The following is a 17,839-nucleotide window of genomic DNA, read 5'->3' as shown; positions in this document are numbered from 1 at the left end:
TCCCGCTTAAGGCCCGCCCTCCAGGGCCAGACCAATTTCCTATTGGTTGAACCTTTTCCGATCGAGCGGACGACGTTTGTTGACTTTCGCGTGGACGGCTCCAGGGACCGGAAGCAGAGAAGAGGCTCCCGAAGATGACGTCATCTTGAAAACTCCTCGACCAATCAGCTTCAGTAGTGGAGCCCGCGAACGCCCAATGAGCTGCTGTCTTGCTGGAGGGTTGACCTTGGGCGGAAGCGGCTTTGTAGCCTAGGAGAAGCGAGATGGGGGTGAAGCTGGAGGTGTTTCGGGTCAGTGATCTTTGGAGCGGATGGGCGGCTGGGTTCTTCCCGGATCTGACGAGGAGGCTCTGAAAAGCGGGGATTCCAAGAGAGAGGGAAATCTGAGGAGACAGCTTCTGAGTTTTGAGAGGGGTCTTTAGGGTCGGAAGCCTAGAGGAGGGGGCGCCGGGTTAGGGGGCTCTGGGAGGGTTGGTGGAAGGAAGGACCTCTGAGAGGAGTGATCTGAGGAAGAGGTTCCAAGAAGGAAGGCTCCAGACACTTGGGAAGCTCATGGGGCTCTGGGTGGCATGTGTGTTTCTGATAGGGAGACGCCTATGTTTAGAGAAATAGATAAATGTAAATAGTGAGGCCTCCTGGGTTTGGAGGTGTTTCAGAGATCCGACGAACGGGTGGGTAATGAGGCCTCGGGCAGATGCTTTTGATTGTAGTACGAGCTTTTGTATTCTGAGTCGGGTGCGTGTGCGTGTATGTGTCTTTCTCTGAGAAGGAGTCTCCCAGACTCAGAGGGGGCTTTGAGGTCCCTTAAATTATTATTATTATTATTATTATTATTATTATTATTAGGGGCCTAGGCTTTTAGGTGTGAGGCTTCTGTACCCTTGGTGGGAGTTCTGGGGTCCTTGGGGGTCCCGAGGAGGCACTCCTGGCTCTGCGGGAGGATGGTCCTCCAGGCTCTGAGCAGCCTGTGCACACTGCGGAAGGGGTTTAATCCCTGGCTCTGTTCATTTACCCCCTGCCCTTCTAGATGACACTCTACCTCACCTTCCCTGTGGCTATGTTCTGGATTGCCAATCAGGCCGAGTGGTTTGAGGATTATGTCATACAGCGCAAGGTGGGCATGGAGGAGAATATTCACAGCTCATTCCAGGGGGTGGGGGAGAGTGTAGGGCACCAACCTGCTGGGGAGCCATGTTTGCCTTCTACAAACCGACCCTGCCCTGGGTGGGGGGTCTCCGGAAGCTCCTGGCTCCTGCTTCCAGCTGTTACTTTGTCCCCACAGAGGGAGCTGTGGCCACCTGAGAAGGAGGACCAGGTAAGTAACATACTCTTCTGCCTCCTGAAGGGATGGGGGTGCCTGGGTCCCTGTGACCATAATGGGTTTGAGTGAAAATTTTACCCCCAGTCATGAAGAAGGAGAATTGAGAGCAGAGGGGCGTATGGTTTCCTTAGTGCCCTCTTCCTGGATGAAACCGATCCCACTTAGACCCTGGTTGTAGTTGGCACAGGGCTTCCAGTGTAGATGATGAACTCTGAAGCTGTGGCCTAGGGGAGTAGGGGGCAGGCTGGGTGGTGGGATCAGGGTCCAGGCCCCTGAGGTGTGTGCCCTCTTCACCCTTCCTTCCCGTTCCACCCCCAGCGCCGAGAGCTAGAAGAATTCAAAGAGAGGATACGGAAGCAGCGGGAGGAGAAACTCCTTCGTGCCGCCCAGCAGAGCTCCTGAGTCCTAGCCCCTCCACCCACGAAATAACACACACGCGGTTCCTTGTTTCTCGTGGAAGTGTTTTATTGTCTGCTTTTAGGGGCCAAGTAGGGCCCAGGACGTGTCAGGCCCTCAGGGGGCTTGGGTCTGGGGCTGGGGGCTGCTGTTCCGACGGAAGCTGAGAGCAGTCGGGTCTTGAGGGGTGAGGAGGGGTTGGGGGCTGAGCGTCCCGGCTCGTTTCTGCATTCCGTCCTGCGGATGAAGAGGGCTCAGCGAGAGGGAGGAACTTTTCAAGTTTACTTACTTATGTTACAGGAAAGACAGACAGTGCAAGTTGGGGAGGGCAGAGAAGAGGGGTCAGGGAGAGAGAGAATCCCAAGCAGGTTCCACACTGTCTGCGCAGAGGCCGATTCGGGGCACAAACCCATGAACCGCAAGATGATGACCGGAGCCAAAATCAAGAGTCAGATGCCTAACCGACTGAGCCGCCTAGGCGCCCCGTTTTTTAACCTTTAAAAAAAGTGTACATGTGTGCATGCCAGCGAAGGGGGGGCAGAGGGAGAGGGAGAATCTTAATCAGGCTCCCACGCCCAGCGCAGAGCCCAACGGGCTCGATCTCATCACTGTGAGATCATGACCTGAGCTGAAGTCAAGAGTCGGGGGCTTATGGAGGCTCTGAAAAGGGGGGATCCCAAGAGAGAGGGAAATGACCGGCTAAGCATCCGACCTTGGCTCGGGTCATCTCCCAGTTCCACAGCCCCACACCGGGCTCTGTGCCAACAGCTCAGAGTCTGGAGCCTGCTTGGGATTCTGTGTCTCTCTCTCTGCCCCTCCCCCGCTCGTGTTCTGTCTCTCTCCAAAATAAATAAACATTAAAAAAAAAATAGTGAGTCGAGGACTTAAACGACTGAACCACCCAGGCACCCCCATCTCCCAGCCTCTGGGCACCTTAGTTACTCAACACTTAGGATGGTATTTGGGGTTTTGATCGGAACCCAGGCTACTGTGATTTTGTGTGTCATAGACACACAGGAGTGTATGGATGCGTGTGTCCTTGGTATGAGCGCCTGTGCCCTCTTCCTTGGAGGGAACTTCCCCAGGGAGGGGGGCTGTTCATTGTCCTCTCGGACACCCTGAGACATGGAGGCAGGAGTCACGAGTTCCAGCCATGGCTCTGACATTAACGTGCCCCCGGCCTGACCTTGGGCCCCTCCCAGCCCCATCGGGGAGAGCCTTTGTCATCCCACCTGAAGCTGGGTATTGGATTGACCAGGGTCCTGTGACTGGCAGGGACACAGGGTGGCACTCTTACCAGGCACTCATCCCTAGGGGGCAAGTCATGGGTAGGTGAGGGTGAGGCCCCATTTCCTCCTGGCTGGGAGGTGGGAGGCAGGGTCTCGGCTCAGCCCCAGCAGGAGGTCACCTACCTTGGGTCCTATGGGCTGGAAGCCAGGCAGGGTGCTGACTGTTACACGCTGGTCGTCCATACGGCGGCCCTGGGTACTGGCCAGCATGTCCATGAGACTGTCCATCTCGGGTGCAGGGCCACTCTCTGTGTTAAGCAGAGGCATGTGGGGATGAACGTATGCACAGACTGCAGGGGATGCGGCCCAGCTGAAGCCCCCAACCTGCTTCTTCACCCCCACTCGTGCTCTCTAGGAAACACGCTCGTCTCTCCCCCCCCCCCCCCCGCCCCGTCCCTTGCCCTGGGTTCCCAGGTGCTGTTGCAGATTCTTGCCCACGGGCCCCCTGGATGGCCACTTCCCCGTACTCCTACGGCCTGCCCTGTTCCTGCCCCCCCAGACATCACACCGCTCCCATGCACCCCCTGCCAGCTCTCACGGCTCTCGGAGGCCGGGCCCGGCCCCGCCTGCAGTGAGCACCGCTGCTCCTCCATCCGGTCGCCCTGCACGTGGGTCAGCAGGTTGAAGAAGCCCTCCTGGTCTGGAGAGCCAGCCTGGGGGACAGACACGCTCAGTCCAGCTGGCCTCTCAGCTGGGAACCCCTCCCCTCCCCTCCCCGGCTCTCACCATGGTCCTGCCGACGTGCTGCTCTGCAGAGCTGCTCAGAATGAGACCTGAGCCTCCTTCCCGAGCCCGGCCCCCGCCCCAGGGGCCCGGCCAGCGGGGCCACTTCACGTGGTGCCGCCTCAAGGGAGAGGCTGCGGGTGCCAGCATCCTGACGTCCTAAATTGGGGCCTGACAGCAGGGGAGCCTGGGGGCTGGGACGTGGGCCAGGGAAACATACGAGGGGCTGCCCCCAAATCTGCATCTCCCACCTCACAGGGGTCGGCACTGAGAGCCCCGACCCCTGCCCTGGGGCTGAACTAGGCACGTGGACCCTCGTGCCCACCAGCACTTCCTCGGACCGTGGCAACTGGGTCAGGGGTCTCAGGAGACCTGCCTGCTAATTAGGTGCCCTACAAACTAATTAGTCTTGTCATTCACAGGCCCTTGAGTTGGGGGTGTGTGGGGGTGTGCTTACCTTGACGCAGGGGCCCGAGCTCCCGTCCACCTTCTCTTCCTGGTCCATCACGGTCCCCGCTCCCCTCCCCTGGGTTTCCCTCTCTGCTGGCCTCTAACCCGGCCCTGTGCCAGAGAAGGCTTTTTAAAAGATTGTGACGTGGGGAGAGCGGATACCCAGCCCCAAATCCCCAGCTCACGCCCCATCTGCTCCCACCCAGGCTTAAGCCCCATAAAGATGATCCAGATCATTGTTTTTGCAAAAGGATGCCGGTGCTGCTGTGGGGGTAGGAGGCAGGGGGACCCGGGTTTGGACCTCGCCCAGCAGGATTCACTGGGCCGCAGGGACTCTCAGGTGGGGCTCAACAGCAAGCCAGAGCAGCGTCCCCATGGTGGGGAGCGGGGGCTGGTTGGCCCCATCGGGAGAGCACGGGCCACCAGGGCGGCTCGGGCAGGATGTGGAGCCCCCCAGTGGGAAGCAGTGAAGGATGGCATCAGCCTGCTGGAGGGGCAGTTGTCATCTGCAGGTGCTGGGGGAAGAAGCTGGACCCCAGGACCACTGAGGTGCCGCCAGGCAGACTGGCTCCTTCTGTGTCTCCAGGCCACGCCTCCTGGTCACTGGCCCTGGGTCCGACTGCCCACCACAGGCCCTGAGACGAGAAGGTCTGGGATTTCCTGTCCTGTCGCCAGTGTCAGGTTGAGCTGTCTCCTGTGATCTGTCATCTCAGTGCCTGGGGACCGGAGGCAAGGAGGAAAGTCCCTGCCCCCTCCCCCAAGCAGCTATGGCTTTCTTTCAGTGCCCTGGGAGAGGATGCCACTGGGAGGGTATCACTGGCATCCCATCCCCTCCCCAAGATGTCTTTCTGGAAACCAGTTAAGATTTCTTCTTGGAATAAATGGGCCACACCGTCCCCACGCCTCCCTAAGCGCGAAGCTTGGTCCTCCTCCCCAGGCAGCGACCCCCCCACCCAGGGCCCACGTCTACACCGCCTCCACAGCCCCAAGTCCTCGATGCCAACAGGATGCCCTGCTCCTCCGCGGATGTACTGGTCTCCTGGAGCCGCCTTGACAAAGTCACAAACTGGATGGCCGAGAGCAACAGACATTGTTGTACAGCCTGAAGTTGAGGTGTGGCAGCACCATGCTCTGAAACCTGTGTGTGTGTGTGTGTGTGTGTGTGTGTGTGTGTGTGTGTGTCCTTCCTTTCCTCTCCCCGGGTTCTGGTGGTCGCAGGCAGCCCTTGGTGTTCCCGGGCTGGGAGCTGCAGGACTTCGAAGTCTGCCTCTGTCATCACACGACATTCCTCTGTGTCCTTGTCTGCACAAGGCCGTCATAAGCCAGGACACCAGTCACATTGCATAAAGGCCCACCCCTACTGCAGTGTGGCCTCCTCTTAACTAATTGCATGTGCAACGACTCCATTTCCAAATAAGGTCACAGTCTGAGGAACTAGAGGTTAGGGCTTCAACCTTTTTTGGTGGCGGAGGGTGGACAGGATGCCATGCAGCCCATAAACAGCCGAGCACCCTGGTCACTCTCACAGTGTATAGCAGGGGGTGGTAGGCCCTACAGACTTTCACCCCCAGGGGACAGGCTGAGAGGCTGGGGTGGGGGGTCTCCCGGTCTCCCAACAACTCCCTTTGCCCCTGCAATCCATCCTTCCCCTCCGGAGCTGCAGGGACGCCCTCCTTCCCCTGCTCAGAACTCAACCTTGGCCTCCATTGTCCTCAGGAGACAACTCAAACACCTCCGAGTAATGGAATGTTCCAAAATCGGGGGTGGGTGCGCATCTCTGCGTCTGCTACAAGGCATTGAATTGTCCGGTCTCAGTGAGTGACGTGTGTGGTAGGTGAATGATCGCTCAATAAAGCTTTGAAGGAAAGAAAAAGAGAACAAGGAAGGGAGGAACAGAGGGAGGAAAAAATGGAAGAAAGCCCCAAAGCCCCACGTAGAGTAACCAGCCATCCCGGCTTGCCCGAGACCGTCCCAGTTTTAGGGCTGGAAGTCCTGTGTCCGGGGAACCTCTCAATCCCAGGCAAATCGGACTGGCTTAGTCCTATCTTGTCCCACGACAAGTGACAAGTCGAGCCCTCTGCAGTCCCTCCAAGCTCACCTCCCTCCCTCTGCCCCTCGAGACACACCCCCTGCTTCTCTCTGCCTGGACCGCTGCAGAGCTGCTTCGTTCAGGTTAAATCTAAAGGCCACACTGTCAGGGTACCCCTCTGGTGGAGAGTTATTTTCTCTCACCCTTCCATTCAACTTTAAGCGCCACCTGGCAGACCCGAGAGTCATTCACTGCCACCTTTCCCGTGTAAGTGGCAAAGGGCCAGGCGCCAGACCAAGCCTCGAGAAACACGGCCAAATGAAGGACCCAGTTCTGGACTCTGCGTTCACACACGTGCATCACGCTTGACGCCCGGGACCTCTTTTGCACAGGTGCTGCTGCCTGTGCCCTCAGTGTGACAAGGTGGCCGCCCTTTGCTGGCGCACAGCGGAGCAGGCCGCGAAATTTCAGGTCACGTGTGAATCGCGTGTGTGTGTGTGTCAGCATGCAAGGGGTTGAGCGTGCCTCCAAACCCACGAAGTCATCAGCCGATGAATGCGACGAGCAGCCTATGAGGGTGTGAGTGCCCCTGGTGAGGGCCAGGCTATGTGACAGGCAGTCCTCCTGGGACAGAGTCCTGGGGTTCAGATCCCAGCGGGCCTGTTCGTCACGTGGCCTTGGGCAAGGGCCCTGCTGAGCCGCAGCTTCACCGTCTATACCGCACTCCCCCCCCTCCCCCCCCCCCGTCAGGGTTTCTGAGGGGACTGGGTGAGACTCTGGCACGGGCCCTTGGCACACAGTAGGTGCTGGCTTAGCCTCAAGCCTCCCTCCAGGCCTCCTCCTGACTTTATCAAATGCTGTCCAGCCGGCTGCTGCACTCTGGGGGACGGAAGGCAAGTGGGTCACAGGCGTATGGCCCCCGCGGCGCCGGCTGGACACACAGCATCCGTCAACCACGGAGAAACTTCTGGCAGGGTGGTGGCTGTGTCTGGGGAGGATTAAAGCGTTGCTCCCCGGCGATCCCGCGCTCTCGCCGCACACGAGCAGGGAAGGTGCGTCTGAGCTCACGTCGGTGAGCGTCGTCGGGGTGTGCCCCTCGAGGGACTTCACACGCGTCTGCGGCGGACACACCTACCGGCTCGGCGAGGTACACACCTTCCTCCCCGAGGACCGAGGGGGGGCGGGGCCGGCCCAGCAGGGCGGGGTCCACGTGGGTGACGCGCGGGGCCACGCCCCCACCTTGGGACAGACCCGGAAGCGGCCGTGGCGCCCCTGGGGGAAGATGGCGCCCTCGGGGCTGAAGGCGGTGGTGGGGGAAAGTGAGTGCGTCTCCCGGGGGGCGGGGGCCAGGGGCGCACGAACCCTGGGACTCGGGCGGCGGGGACCCGGCGGCCGGGCTGGGCGTCGAGCACCCGATCCTCGAGGGGGCGGGCGGGACCTTGGTCCTGCGGGGCGTCTCCGCTCTCCGGTGCCGGAGCGGAACAAAGTTGGGAGGCTGGACTCCGGGGGCTCAAGGGGACCGGGTTACGGGTGGCCGTAGACAGGCACCAGGGCTCGCACTCCTGGACCCCCTAGGGTGCCGGCAGGGAGAGGGCACAACTGGACGCCCAGACTGCCGCGTCTCTGAGCCTGGCAAAGTCCGGGGGGCTGGACTCTTGGACGGGCCGGGCTGGGTGCGCTGGTCGACGACCCCAGGTGGTGTGAGAGCTCAGGGGACGTGGTCAGGCCGATGCCCAGGCCCAGGGGTGAGGGACCCCGGGTCCCCCACGATCCTCATGCGGCGTGGGGACTCGGGCGACTGGGCCGCGTGGGTCTGGGATCTTGGGAGAGGGGTGGAGGTCGTCCCCTCCCCCACCTCGGGTAGTTCCGGCCTCAGCACCTCCTTCCTGCTCCTTCCGCCCTGTCGGTCTTGATAACAGTGGACATGACCCTGTGGGCAGGCGGGGCCGCCCTGTCCCTTCTCCCTCCTCCCCCCGCTAGGCAGGGCCGACTGTGGCTCAAACCCCAGCACCCCAAGCAACAATCGGAGCCTTCTGCACAGGGGTAATGCGGAGAGGGGAAACCATTGGTTCCATTTTACAGATGAGGGAACTGAGGCTGGAGGTCGGGCGATGGGGTGACCGCAGCTAGGCCCATCTCAGAGCAGGGAGCCAGGGGTTTTTCAGGGAAACCGATGGAGGTGGGGCGGGGGTCTGGCTGCAACGTCCCCACCCAGAGAACGCGAGGTTGTCGATGGGGAGGCGAGATCCCGGCTCTGGAGGGAGGTGGACCGTATGTGAGCGCTGGCTTCTCAGTTATTTGTTCATCTGACAGGTATTTATCGAGTGGCCACTTAGCCACTTGGGGCTGCGGGTGCTTAGACTAGTCACTTGTTCTCTCAACGTGTTTCCCTGCCTGTAAACCGGGGGTGACACCAGGGGTGACCTCACAAGACTGAGGACAGAAGTAAACAGGAGTGGAGGTGGAGGCCCAGCCCCGACGCCCAGAAGGCTCGGGGGCTTGTCGGGGCCAGAGAACCCAGCATCCTGAGCCCACCCTACTTCCCCTGCAGAAATTCTGAGCGGAGTCATCCGGAGTGTCAAAAAGGATGGCGAGTGGAAGGTGCGGGGTTGGCAGAATGCCTTGTCCAGGCCTCTGTGGGGGGCCCTGACTGTGGGACCCACAAGAAATCCGGGAGGAGGCTGCTGGTCCCTGGGGTGGGGGTGGGGGGAGGGTCTGGGACAGGGTGGGGTTGGGTGGGGGGTCCTGGGTCCTCCCATCCAGCCAGCTCGTGTAGCCGCCGGCCCTGCTCACACTACCCCAGCCCCACCGCAGCCTCTCCTGCCCGCTCCTCTGTCCATCAGTCCGTCTGTCCATCCGTCCGGACAGGTACTCATCATGGACCACCCGAGCATGCGTATCCTGTCTTCTTGCTGCAAGATGTCAGACATCCTGGCTGAGGGCATTACTAGTGAGTGGACACCCCCACCCCAATGCTGCCCAGATGGGACCTAAAGTATTGGATCCCCTAAAATTGTTCAGAACTCCCAAGTGTGCAGCACCCTGCATAGACAGCCCTTCCCCCTCCTTGGTGTGGGAGCCTGTGGCAGGCGGACCTCCAGTGCAGGACTCCCCAGCTGCGACTCCTAAGGGGTCAGCCTCCCTGACTCTGCACCCCCTGTGTGTGGAACCCCGTGTAGGACCCCAGGGTGAACTCAGTGTGAGCCTCTTGGTGCGTGTAACTTTCTGTGGGGGATCCCTGGGAGCCTGGCCGTGAACTGAGACGTGCAGAACCCTGCCCAGTAACTCTTAGCTGTGTGACCCACGGGCAGGTACCTCCCCTTTAGGTGCCCAAGGGAGTACAGCATCCCCTGCCCTAGCATCCAGCCCTCTTGCCCATGTGTCCAACTCTCCCGAGTCCAAGACGCTCCGTGAACCCTGGCCCCAATGCCACTGTCCCTTTCTCTGTTCTACTAGTTGTCGAAGACATTAACAAACGGCGAGAACCCGTCCCCAGTTTGGAGGCCATTTATTTGCTCAGCCCCACAGAGAAGGTGCCTATGCGAGCTAGTGTGTGTGTGTGTGTGTGTGTGTGTGCGCATGTGTTGGGGGACAGGCAGTGGCTGGGGGGCCGGGGCAGGGGTCCGGAGGGGGGGCAGGGCCAGGCTTGGACAATGTCCTGCCTTCCCCAGTCAGTGCAGGCCCTGATAGCAGACTTCCGGGGAACCCCGACCTTCACCTACAAAGCAGCACACGTCTTCTTCACTGACAGTGAGTGCCGCGGGCTGGGGGCCGGGGGGGTGTCGGGGCGTAGAGGCTGCTCTGGCCTGATGCCCCCGCTCGCTCACCCCAGCCTGCCCGGAGCCCCTGTTCAGTGAGCTGGGCCGCTCCCGCCTAGCAAAGGTGGTGAAGACACTGAAGGAGATCGACCTGGCCTTCCTCCCCTACGAGGCCCAGGTACAGCCCAAGCTAGTCCAGGGCTGGGAGTGTGGGGAGGGGGGTAGTCCTTGATCAAACATCCTGGGTTCCCTCAGAAACGGACCCTGAAACAAGGAAAGGGGACATCAGGTAACAAAGGAAACCAACTGAGTTCCTACCACCATGGGCTGCCAAGGGGCAGCATAGAGCACACCTCCGAGGGGTCCTGCCCATGGGGGAGGGGGCTGGGTATGTCTCCGCCTCCTGCTGGCTTTAGTTGGAAGCTGCCCCGGGCCTGTCCCCTGCCCCCCCCCCACCCCCACCAGGGCAGAGCAGAGCAGGGAGAGCAGGGAAGCCGCAGGGGGCGGCAGGTGCTGGAGGCTGCGAGCTGGCCAGGTGTGTGCCCACAGCGGCGGCCCTGGCACCTGTGCCCTCGCAGGTGTTCTCCCTGGACGCCCCCCACAGCACCTACAACCTCTACTGCCCCTTCCGCGCGGGGGAGCGGGCGCGGCAGATCGAGGCCCTGGCCCAGCAGATCGCCACACTGTGCGCCACGCTGCAGGAGTACCCGGCCATCCGCTACCGCAAGTGGGGACCCCAGCCCGAGGCCACCCCCGGCCCTGACCCCATCCCGCATGCAGCCTTGAACCTCACTTTCGACCCCCGTCCCGGTCCTCACCCTCACCCGACTCCCATCCCTAATCCCATCCTTGACCTCCAGCATGTGCCCCGCCCTCCCCAAGCCTAAGCCCCCTTGTCTGCCCACCCCACCCCCAGGGGCCCAGAGGACACAGCTCAGCTGGCCCACGCCGTCCTGGCCAAGCTGAATGCCTTCAAGGCGGACACTCCCAGTCTGGGCGAGGTGAGGGGGCGTGCTGGGGAGGTGGGGGTGAAGCCCCAGCCAAGGGCGACGGGGTCAGTGTCCTCATCCCTGCCAAACCCCCTTCCCAGGGCCCTGAAAAAACCCGCTCACAGCTACTAATCGTGGACCGGGCGGCGGACCCTGTGTCCCCTCTACTGCATGAGCTGACGTTCCAGGCCATGGCCTATGACCTGCTGGACATCCAACAGGACACGTACAGGTGGGCGGACCCCAGAAACACCGTCTGCCCATCACCACCTGGGTCCCTGGCCCTCAGCGAGCCGCCCTGACCCTCTGTGTCCCGCAGGTACGAGACCACAGGGCTGAGTGAGGCCCGCGAGAAAGCCGTGCTGCTGGACGAGGACGATGACCTGTGGGTAGAGCTTCGGCACATGCACATCGCCGACGTGTCCAAGTGCGTGCACGCGGCGGGCGCCGAGGGTGCGGCCGCTCTGTCCTGTGCTCCCCGCCCATGTCCCCACTCCCGTCCCCTCCTCCCCGTCGTGGGCCAGGTGCGTGGCCTTTGGCTCTGGGTGAGCCCCCCCACTACGAGCCACTGCTCTTAACCGGGCTCCTCAACGTGGGCTGGCACATGGCCTGGTACAGGGACGCGTGTCCCTTGGCTCCCATCCCCCCGGGCTGTGTGACCCCCCCCCCCCCAAACTGCCGTCAAACCACAGCCTTGGCACCAGCCCTCAACCTCATCCCTGCCCGCTGTCACCGCCAGGAGGGTCACGGAGCTCCTGAAGACGTTCTGTGAGAGCAAGAGGCTGACCACCGACAAGGTAGGGGCAGGCCTGCGTCGGGATGGGCAGGACGGTGCCCTGCCCCCACAGAGAGGGGCGGGGCCCCAATCTGTTTGCGGGGTCTGGAGTGGGATCTGGGGTGGGCAGGGCGGGGCCTCACGGCCTCCCTGTCCCCAGGCCAACATCAAAGACCTGTCCCACATCCTGAAAAAGATGCCTCAATACCAGAAGGAGCTGAACAAGGTGAGCGCGGGGGCGGGAGAACCTGGCCCCTCCCCCTCTGCCGCCAGACTCCTGGCTGGGTCTCAGTGCCTGTTACCCCCAACTCCCACATCCCCACCCTCCACCCCGCAGTATTCTACGCACCTGAATTTGGCCGACGACTGCATGAAGCACTTCAAGGGTTCGGTGGAGAAGCTGTGCGCTGTGGAGCAGGTGGGCGTGGGCCTGGGGCAGGGGGCGGGGCCTCGGGGAGGCGGGCCTGTCGTGAGGGGGCCGGGTCTGCAGGGGAGGAGCCTTGTAGGGGTGTGGCCTGCGAGAGGGGTGGATCCCGTGCAGAGGCCGGCCTGGCACATGGGTGTGGGCAGGTGCATAGAGAGGTAGGACCCGGGGTTGGGGCCTGTGGAGAGGTGGGGCCTTGTGAGGGGCGGGACCTGTTGATGGACAGGGATGAAATCTTCGGAGACCCAGTAGTAGGATGAAGCGGGTCCCCAGGGTGCTGCCGAGAACCCTGCGGGTGTCCCAGCCCTGGCCCCGCCCCCGGCCCGCAGGACTTGGCCATGGGCTCAGATGCAGAGGGTGAGAAGATCAAGGACGCCATGAAGCTGATCGTGCCCGTGCTGCTGGACGCGGCGGTGCCAGCCTATGACAAGATCCGGGCCCTGTTGCTCTACATCCTTCTGCGGAACGGTGGGCTGGGGGAGGGCCCCTGGACACCCCCGTCCACTGGGGTCTGTAATGATCCTGGGATTGTCTCTACCCCATAATTTCCTTGACCTTGGGCCGCCTCCACTCCCCAAGCACACTGGACCCCGCAGATACCCCTCTCGACCCTGGGAACCCCCCCTCCGTTAACCTAGGGGAACTTTGATCGACACGAGGGCTCCACTGACACAGGGACCCCCACATCTATGACTCCTCCGAACTTAGCCCCCTCAACTAATTCCAGAGGTTCCCCCATCTGTCCTCTCTGGGATCTCCATCCAGAATTCTGGGATCCTCCTAGCACCTGCCCCAGTGGCTCCCTCGGTCCTGAGGACCACCCCCCACCCCACCCCAAATGCAGGATGCCCCCATCACAGTCTGGGGACCTCCTTCCGCCACCACCCAGGAGCCCCATGGCCACCTTCTGTCCCCCCCCCCTCCCCAAGCCGGCCCCCCTCGTGAGAATCCCATCTACAGGAGCCCCTCCCTCCCCCGTCCTCTTCCGCCAGGTGTGAGTGAGGAGAATCTGGCCAAGCTGATCCAGCATGCCAACGTGCAGGCACACAGCAGCCTCATCCGGAACCTAGAGCTGCTGGGGGGCACGGTCACCAACCCCGGGGTATGCCGGGAGCAGGCTGTGGGTCAGAGACTGGGCAGGAAGCAAATGTGGGTATGGGGAGGGGGGGTGCCCGTGAGAGTCAGAACCTGGGTCCCGGGGGGCGGAGGGCACATCATCGGGGCCAGGGCACAGGGTTTGGTGTGGCTCTTGGAGGACAGAGAGGTCTGTGCAGGATCAGGTCTGGGACCGGCGGGCCCCACAGCTGTCATCAGTCTTGGGTCGCATGATAAGCAGGGCAGCGAGGTGTAGTCAGAACCTTGGCCCCGGTCATGGTGTGGGGTGGGGTGTGTGGCCTGAGGCCCTGGTGGGCAGACAGCAGGGTCTCGAGCATTGGGATCAGGGCACACGGTCGACCCCGGTCTCTTGGAGGTCTTGGACGACCTCCCACCCAAAACACACACTCAGCAGCCTCCTGCACCCAGCTGCCTGCCCAGCCGCTCCTGTCTCCCTCTGGCCCTGTGTGTCCCCACCTCCCTGACCCTGCCTCCACTGCCGGGGAGGCTCTCGTGTCCCCCTCGCCTGTCCCTCATCCCCCTCCCAGCCCCTGTCTGTCGCCCTGTGCCCACCTCCTGGCTCCCGTTTTCTCATCCCCACCTCCTCTCCTTGTCTTTCTCTCTGCCCCATCGCTTGGTCTCATTTCATCCGTATTTCTCTCTCTCTCTCATTTTCTCTCCTCTCCCTCCCTCCCTTTTCCTTCCCTCTTTCTCCCTCTCCCTGCCCCTTTCTCCTTCTCTCTCTTTCTTCCCTGTCTCTCTGCTCCTCTGTTCCATTTCTCCATCTTTTTCTCCAGCCCTTCCCCCAAGCCAGACGAGCCCCAGCCCCATCTGTGACCCGCCTCCTTCTCCCCCATCCTCCCACTGTCCCACCACTCCCCCCTCCATCCCACCACCACCTGTAGGGCTCTGGGACCTCAAGTCGGCTAGAACGGAGGGAGCGCCTGGAGCCCACCTATCAGTTATCCCGCTGGACCCCAGTCATCAAGGATGTGATGGAGGTACCACTGGTGGGGCCTGACCTCCCCCTGTGCCCCCCCACCCCCGCCAAGTCCTGCCCTTGACTAGGTGGGGGCTCAGTCCTCTTCATGTCATGGTGCTAAGCCTCAGGGCTTAAGGGAATATCCCTCATTACGGGCATCCCTCTGGCATCCGATCTGCTCTGCCGGGGAGTGTCCCAAGCTGACATCCAAGTAATTGGGACCAGATGGGCACCTCGTGGGGGAGCCCCATTTCCTGTCCAACCGCTGGCTCCTTCCTGTGTCCCCCTCTATTCTCTTCCCCTGCTGCCCCCACCAAAAGTCCCCTTGCTCCCCCTTAACCCTCCCCACCACCTGGCCCTGCCCATCCTGGGGGCGCAAAACAGCAACAACAAAAAGGAGCAGGCCAAGGGGCCTGCCTCCTGCCTGCTGTTCCTCTGGAACCTGGTACCTCTCCCCACTCAGGGGCCCAGCAGGCCTCCCCCTCCCATCCCTATGGACTCTGGAGCCTGGACTCCTGGGTCCCCAAGGAACTGCAGATACAAACTTCTGGGTCCCCAAAGGCTAGAGATACAGATGGGGGCTCCTGTCTGCCAGGATCTTGGCCCCTGAACAAACCCGGGGAGGGGGGCTCCAGACCCCAGGCCCCATCACCTGAGGCTCCCTCTGTGGCCCCCAGGATGTCGTGGAGGACCGGCTGGACAGAAAGCTGTGGCCCTTTGTGTCCGACCCCGCCCCCACCTCCAGCTCCCAGGCTGCAGTCAGGTGAGGGCCCCAGGGGACACCCCCCCACCCCCGCCCATGTTAGCTGAGGGTTGTGAGGGCGGGCGGAGAGTCTCCTGCCCGGAGACTGACCTCTGCCCTCCTCCCCCTGCACAGTGCCCGCTTCGGCCACTGGCACAAGAACAAGGCCGGTTTGGAGGCACGGGCGGGGCCCCGGCTCATCATCTATGTCATGGGCGGCGTGGCCATGTCAGAGATGAGGGCCGCCTATGAGGTGACCAGGGCCACCGATGGCAAGTGGGAGGTGCTCATTGGTGAGCAGCCGGGACTGGGGTCCCTGGGTGCTGGGGCTGGTCTCCTAGGTGCCTTGGAGGAAGGGGGGGGGGGCTGACAGCTGGACTCCCAGCTGGGTCCCCAAAGCCTGGAGCCCACGCAGGGCTTGAATCTGCCTGTATCCTGAGCTTCCCCGGGGGCTGGCGCCGGGGCTGGGCCTCCCAGGGAGGGGGTCACCTGCGGGCCAGACCCCCGTGTTTCTAAGGACCCCTGTGTCCTCAGAATCAGAGGCTGCTTTCCCAAGGACCTCAGCTGGGGGTCCTGAGACTGCCTCCCCCCCACCCCAACCCTCCCTTACTGTCCAGGCTCGTCACACATCCTCACTCCAACCCGCTTCCTGGATGACCTCAAGACGCTGGACCAGAAGCTGGAGGACATTGCCCTGCCCTGACCCGCTCCCCCTCCCCCTCCCCTTCCAGAGAAATAAAATCCTCCCTTCTGTCTGCCAGCCAGTGCCCACCTCGCCTTCTTTCCGAGGGAGCCGTATTGGGCCAGCCTCCCGTGGGCCCACCTCCCTGACCTGTGTCTCAGGACCCAGGACCCAGGACTCATCCCGCCAGATTGCATCTTAAGCCGGGGCCAAGGTTAAGGATTGGGCTCGGTTTGAACACTGGCTCCTTGGCCGACCCGCTGGCTTCTCCGTGCATCCAAAAATCGGGGCCAGTGACGGCAGCAGCTTTGCAGAGGAGATAAGGGATGGTGCCAGAAAGCTGATAGCAAAACAGTGTGACAGCTGCTGTTCCTCCACTGTCACTAGAGTTATCTTGGCGGCCCTGATGGGACTCTTAGTGTTATTAAGCAGAACGGACCCTGCATCCTGCCCCCCCACCCCCCGCCCCCCGGGAACTGTCTTCCTGAGACCTGGACCCGTACAAGGCTTGGGGGCTTCTCCAGCTCCTGGGATCAGAGTCGTCTTCGGTGGGAGGACAGGCACACAGCAAACCGTGCCCGCTTCCCACCCCAGAGTTAGAACTCTGCTCATCGTCCTCCCCCCGCCCGGGGTGTTCAGAGGGTACACGAGTGTGACAGGGCCACCATACCCAAGTACCACATTCTGGGTGACTTAAACACCAGAAATGTATTCTCTCGCGGTTCTGGAGGCTGGAAGTCCGAGGTCAAGGTGGCGGCTGAGGCCTCGCACCTTGACAAGTAGACACCTAGATGTCCTCTTCTCCCTGTGTCTTCACATGGTTATTCACCTGCTTGTCTGTGTCCTAATCTCTTATAAGGACACCAGTCATATTGGATTAAGGCCCACCCTAATGACCTCATTTTAACCTAATTATCCCGTAAAAGACTCTGTCTCCAAATGCAGTCACATTCTGAGGTTCTGGGGGTTAGGACTTCAACATGAAGTTTGGGCGGATACAACTCAGCCCGTAACACTCGGCCGAAAGGAGAAACGGGTCTCACAGCGTGAATAGGACACATGGTGACCGTTCTCTCTGGGGCACAGATGCAGAGCCAGGTGGACAGCAAGCAGAGGGGGCTGTGGGAGCCCAGAGGATACCCTAATCCACCCAGTCTGGGAGCAGTCAAGAAGGGCTTCCTGGAGGAAGGGGAAGTCTGAGTTGAGAATGGAAGGAGGAGTCAGGAGCACCTGGGTGGCTTAGTCAGTTCAGTGTCTGACTTCGGCTCAGGTTGTGATCTCGCGGGTTTGAGCCCTGCATCGGGCTCTCTGCTGTCAGTGCGGAGCCCGGAGCCCCCTTGGGATCCTCTGTCCAGCCCCCCCCCCCCGCCCCTCCCCTACTCACACTCTCAAAAGTAAACACACACACAAAAAAGGAGTCAGGGAAGGGAGGGAGGGAGGGCACCTGGACACAAAGGCAAGAGATTGAGACGGAGCAAAAGAGATATTAAGGGGTAATAAAATCTGAGAGCCACACGGGGCCTCTGGGGGCCCAGGGTGAGGATCTGGCCTCTGCTGGTGCAGTGGGAAACCACAGAAGGGATGTGAGCCAGGACAGGTGGGGACCGCATCTAATGCTGGTGAAGAGGTTCCGCTGGGGGGGGGGGGGGGTGCCAGGGGAGGGGGTCTGGATGGGTGGGTACAGCGCCCCCCAGTGGAACGTTGCTTATTTCCATTCTATCACCTCGGGATGTGGCCCGTCCAAGACTGGGACCGGGAAGGCATGGGCAGAGGCAGGACGCACAGGAAGCTTCCTTACCAGTCCTGGAGGACGTGGCCCTGATTTAAGCCCCCTTATCCTTTTGAGAATTCGGGGAAATCTAAGGACTTTTTTTCCCCAGAAAAAAATCGCCCACGCAGTTTTGCAGGTGGGGCCTTGGAGAAGCGCTGAACACTCTGACCCCGCAATTCTACTTCTAGGATTTACACGAAACTCCCAACAGGGCGGGAAGATGCACAGGGTCCGTCGAGGGAGTGGGGTGCGGGGTGGCGGTGAGACGCCCGCCTTGGAGGCCCGGCTCCCCGCCAGGCCTCGGCAGGGAAGCCTTTTAACTGGCCGAGCCGGAGTGGGAGGGAGATAGTTTCACAGTTTAATATTTAAACTCGCTTTCCGGGGGGGGGGGGGGGGGGGGGGGGGGGGGGGGGG

At 61.7% G+C, this 17,839-nt stretch overlaps 3 protein-coding genes across 6 annotated transcripts; 2 read left to right on the top strand and 1 right to left on the bottom strand.

The window, feature by feature from the left end:
* The first annotated feature begins 194 nt into the window (after nt 1–194).
* Nucleotides 195–1,769, top strand: LOC122213894 (protein PET100 homolog, mitochondrial). Its single transcript, XM_042928272.1, has 4 exons — nt 195–290; nt 1,027–1,113; nt 1,282–1,314; nt 1,639–1,769. Exons 1-4 carry the CDS (start codon nt 264–266, stop codon nt 1,720–1,722), a joined length of 231 nt encoding a protein of 76 aa, XP_042784206.1. The 5' UTR covers nt 195–263; the 3' UTR covers nt 1,723–1,769.
* A 56-nt stretch (nt 1,770–1,825) lies between these two features.
* PCP2 (Purkinje cell protein 2) lies at nt 1,826–8,240 on the bottom strand. Of its 2 annotated transcripts, XM_042928270.1 has the most exons (5): nt 7,620–8,240; nt 4,186–4,289; nt 3,544–3,658; nt 3,129–3,253; nt 1,826–1,953 (listed from the first exon to the last, which is right to left on the bottom strand). In XM_042928270.1, exons 2-5 carry the CDS (start codon nt 4,231–4,233, stop codon nt 1,834–1,836), a joined length of 408 nt encoding a protein of 135 aa, XP_042784204.1. In that variant the 5' UTR covers nt 4,234–4,289; nt 7,620–8,240; the 3' UTR covers nt 1,826–1,833. The 2 variants fall into 2 exon arrangements, with proteins under 2 accessions (XP_042784204.1, XP_042784205.1); XM_042928271.1 differs by lacking the exon at nt 7,620–8,240 and having other exon boundaries at nt 3,544–3,607; nt 4,186–4,701.
* STXBP2 (syntaxin binding protein 2) lies at nt 7,444–15,732 on the top strand. 3 transcript variants are annotated; one of them, XM_042928265.1, is made up of 19 exons: nt 7,444–7,526; nt 8,759–8,808; nt 9,076–9,157; nt 9,664–9,740; nt 9,879–9,957; nt 10,040–10,143; nt 10,544–10,692; nt 10,882–10,966; nt 11,056–11,186; nt 11,274–11,381; nt 11,694–11,751; nt 11,890–11,955; nt 12,067–12,147; nt 12,483–12,621; nt 13,146–13,255; nt 14,154–14,249; nt 14,908–14,993; nt 15,108–15,265; nt 15,590–15,732. In XM_042928265.1, the coding sequence occupies exons 1-19, from the start codon at nt 7,490–7,492 to the stop codon at nt 15,673–15,675; spliced, it is 1,782 nt and encodes a 593-aa protein (XP_042784199.1). In that variant the 5' UTR covers nt 7,444–7,489; the 3' UTR covers nt 15,676–15,732. The 3 variants fall into 3 exon arrangements, with proteins under 3 accessions (XP_042784199.1, XP_042784202.1, XP_042784201.1); XM_042928267.1 differs by having other exon boundaries at nt 7,496–7,530; XM_042928268.1 differs by lacking the exon at nt 15,108–15,265.
* Nucleotides 15,733–17,839: the final 2,107 nt, after the last annotated feature.

Source organism: Panthera leo, chromosome A2 (genome assembly GCF_018350215.1).
Source record: "Panthera leo isolate Ple1 chromosome A2, P.leo_Ple1_pat1.1, whole genome shotgun sequence".
Taxonomy (NCBI): Eukaryota; Metazoa; Chordata; class Mammalia; order Carnivora; family Felidae; genus Panthera; species Panthera leo.
This window is presented reverse-complemented; position numbering and strand designations above follow the sequence as displayed.

What these genes read in the sequence shown, in the direction of transcription:
- LOC122213894 (XM_042928272.1), top strand. Translation starts at nt 264, where the DNA reads ATGGGGGTGAAGCTGGAGGTGTTTCGG. An exon ending in ATTATGTCATACAGCGCAAG is followed by an intron (nt 1,114 to 1,281) that starts GTGGGCATGGAG and finishes TTGTCCCCACAG; the next exon opens with AGGGAGCTGTGGCCACCTGA. An exon ending in CACCTGAGAAGGAGGACCAG is followed by an intron (nt 1,315 to 1,638) that starts GTAAGTAACATA and finishes TTCCACCCCCAG; the next exon opens with CGCCGAGAGCTAGAAGAATT.
- STXBP2 (XM_042928265.1), top strand. Translation starts at nt 7,490, where the DNA reads ATGGCGCCCTCGGGGCTGAAGGCGGTGGTGGGGGAAA. An exon ending in AGAGGCTGACCACCGACAAG is followed by an intron (nt 11,752 to 11,889) that starts GTAGGGGCAGGC and finishes CCCTGTCCCCAG; the next exon opens with GCCAACATCAAAGACCTGTC. An exon ending in AGCTCCCAGGCTGCAGTCAG is followed by an intron (nt 14,994 to 15,107) that starts GTGAGGGCCCCA and finishes CCCCCTGCACAG; the next exon opens with TGCCCGCTTCGGCCACTGGC.
- PCP2 (XM_042928270.1), bottom strand. Translation starts at nt 4,233, where the DNA reads ATGGACCAGGAAGAGAAGGTGGACGGGAGCTCGGGCCCCTGCGTCAAG. An exon ending in GCTCGGGCCCCTGCGTCAAG is followed by an intron (nt 3,659 to 4,185) that starts GTAAGCACACCC and finishes TCTGTCCCCCAG; the next exon opens with GCTGGCTCTCCAGACCAGGA. An exon ending in GGGCCCGGCCTCCGAGAGCC is followed by an intron (nt 3,254 to 3,543) that starts GTGAGAGCTGGC and finishes TGCTTAACACAG; the next exon opens with AGAGTGGCCCTGCACCCGAG.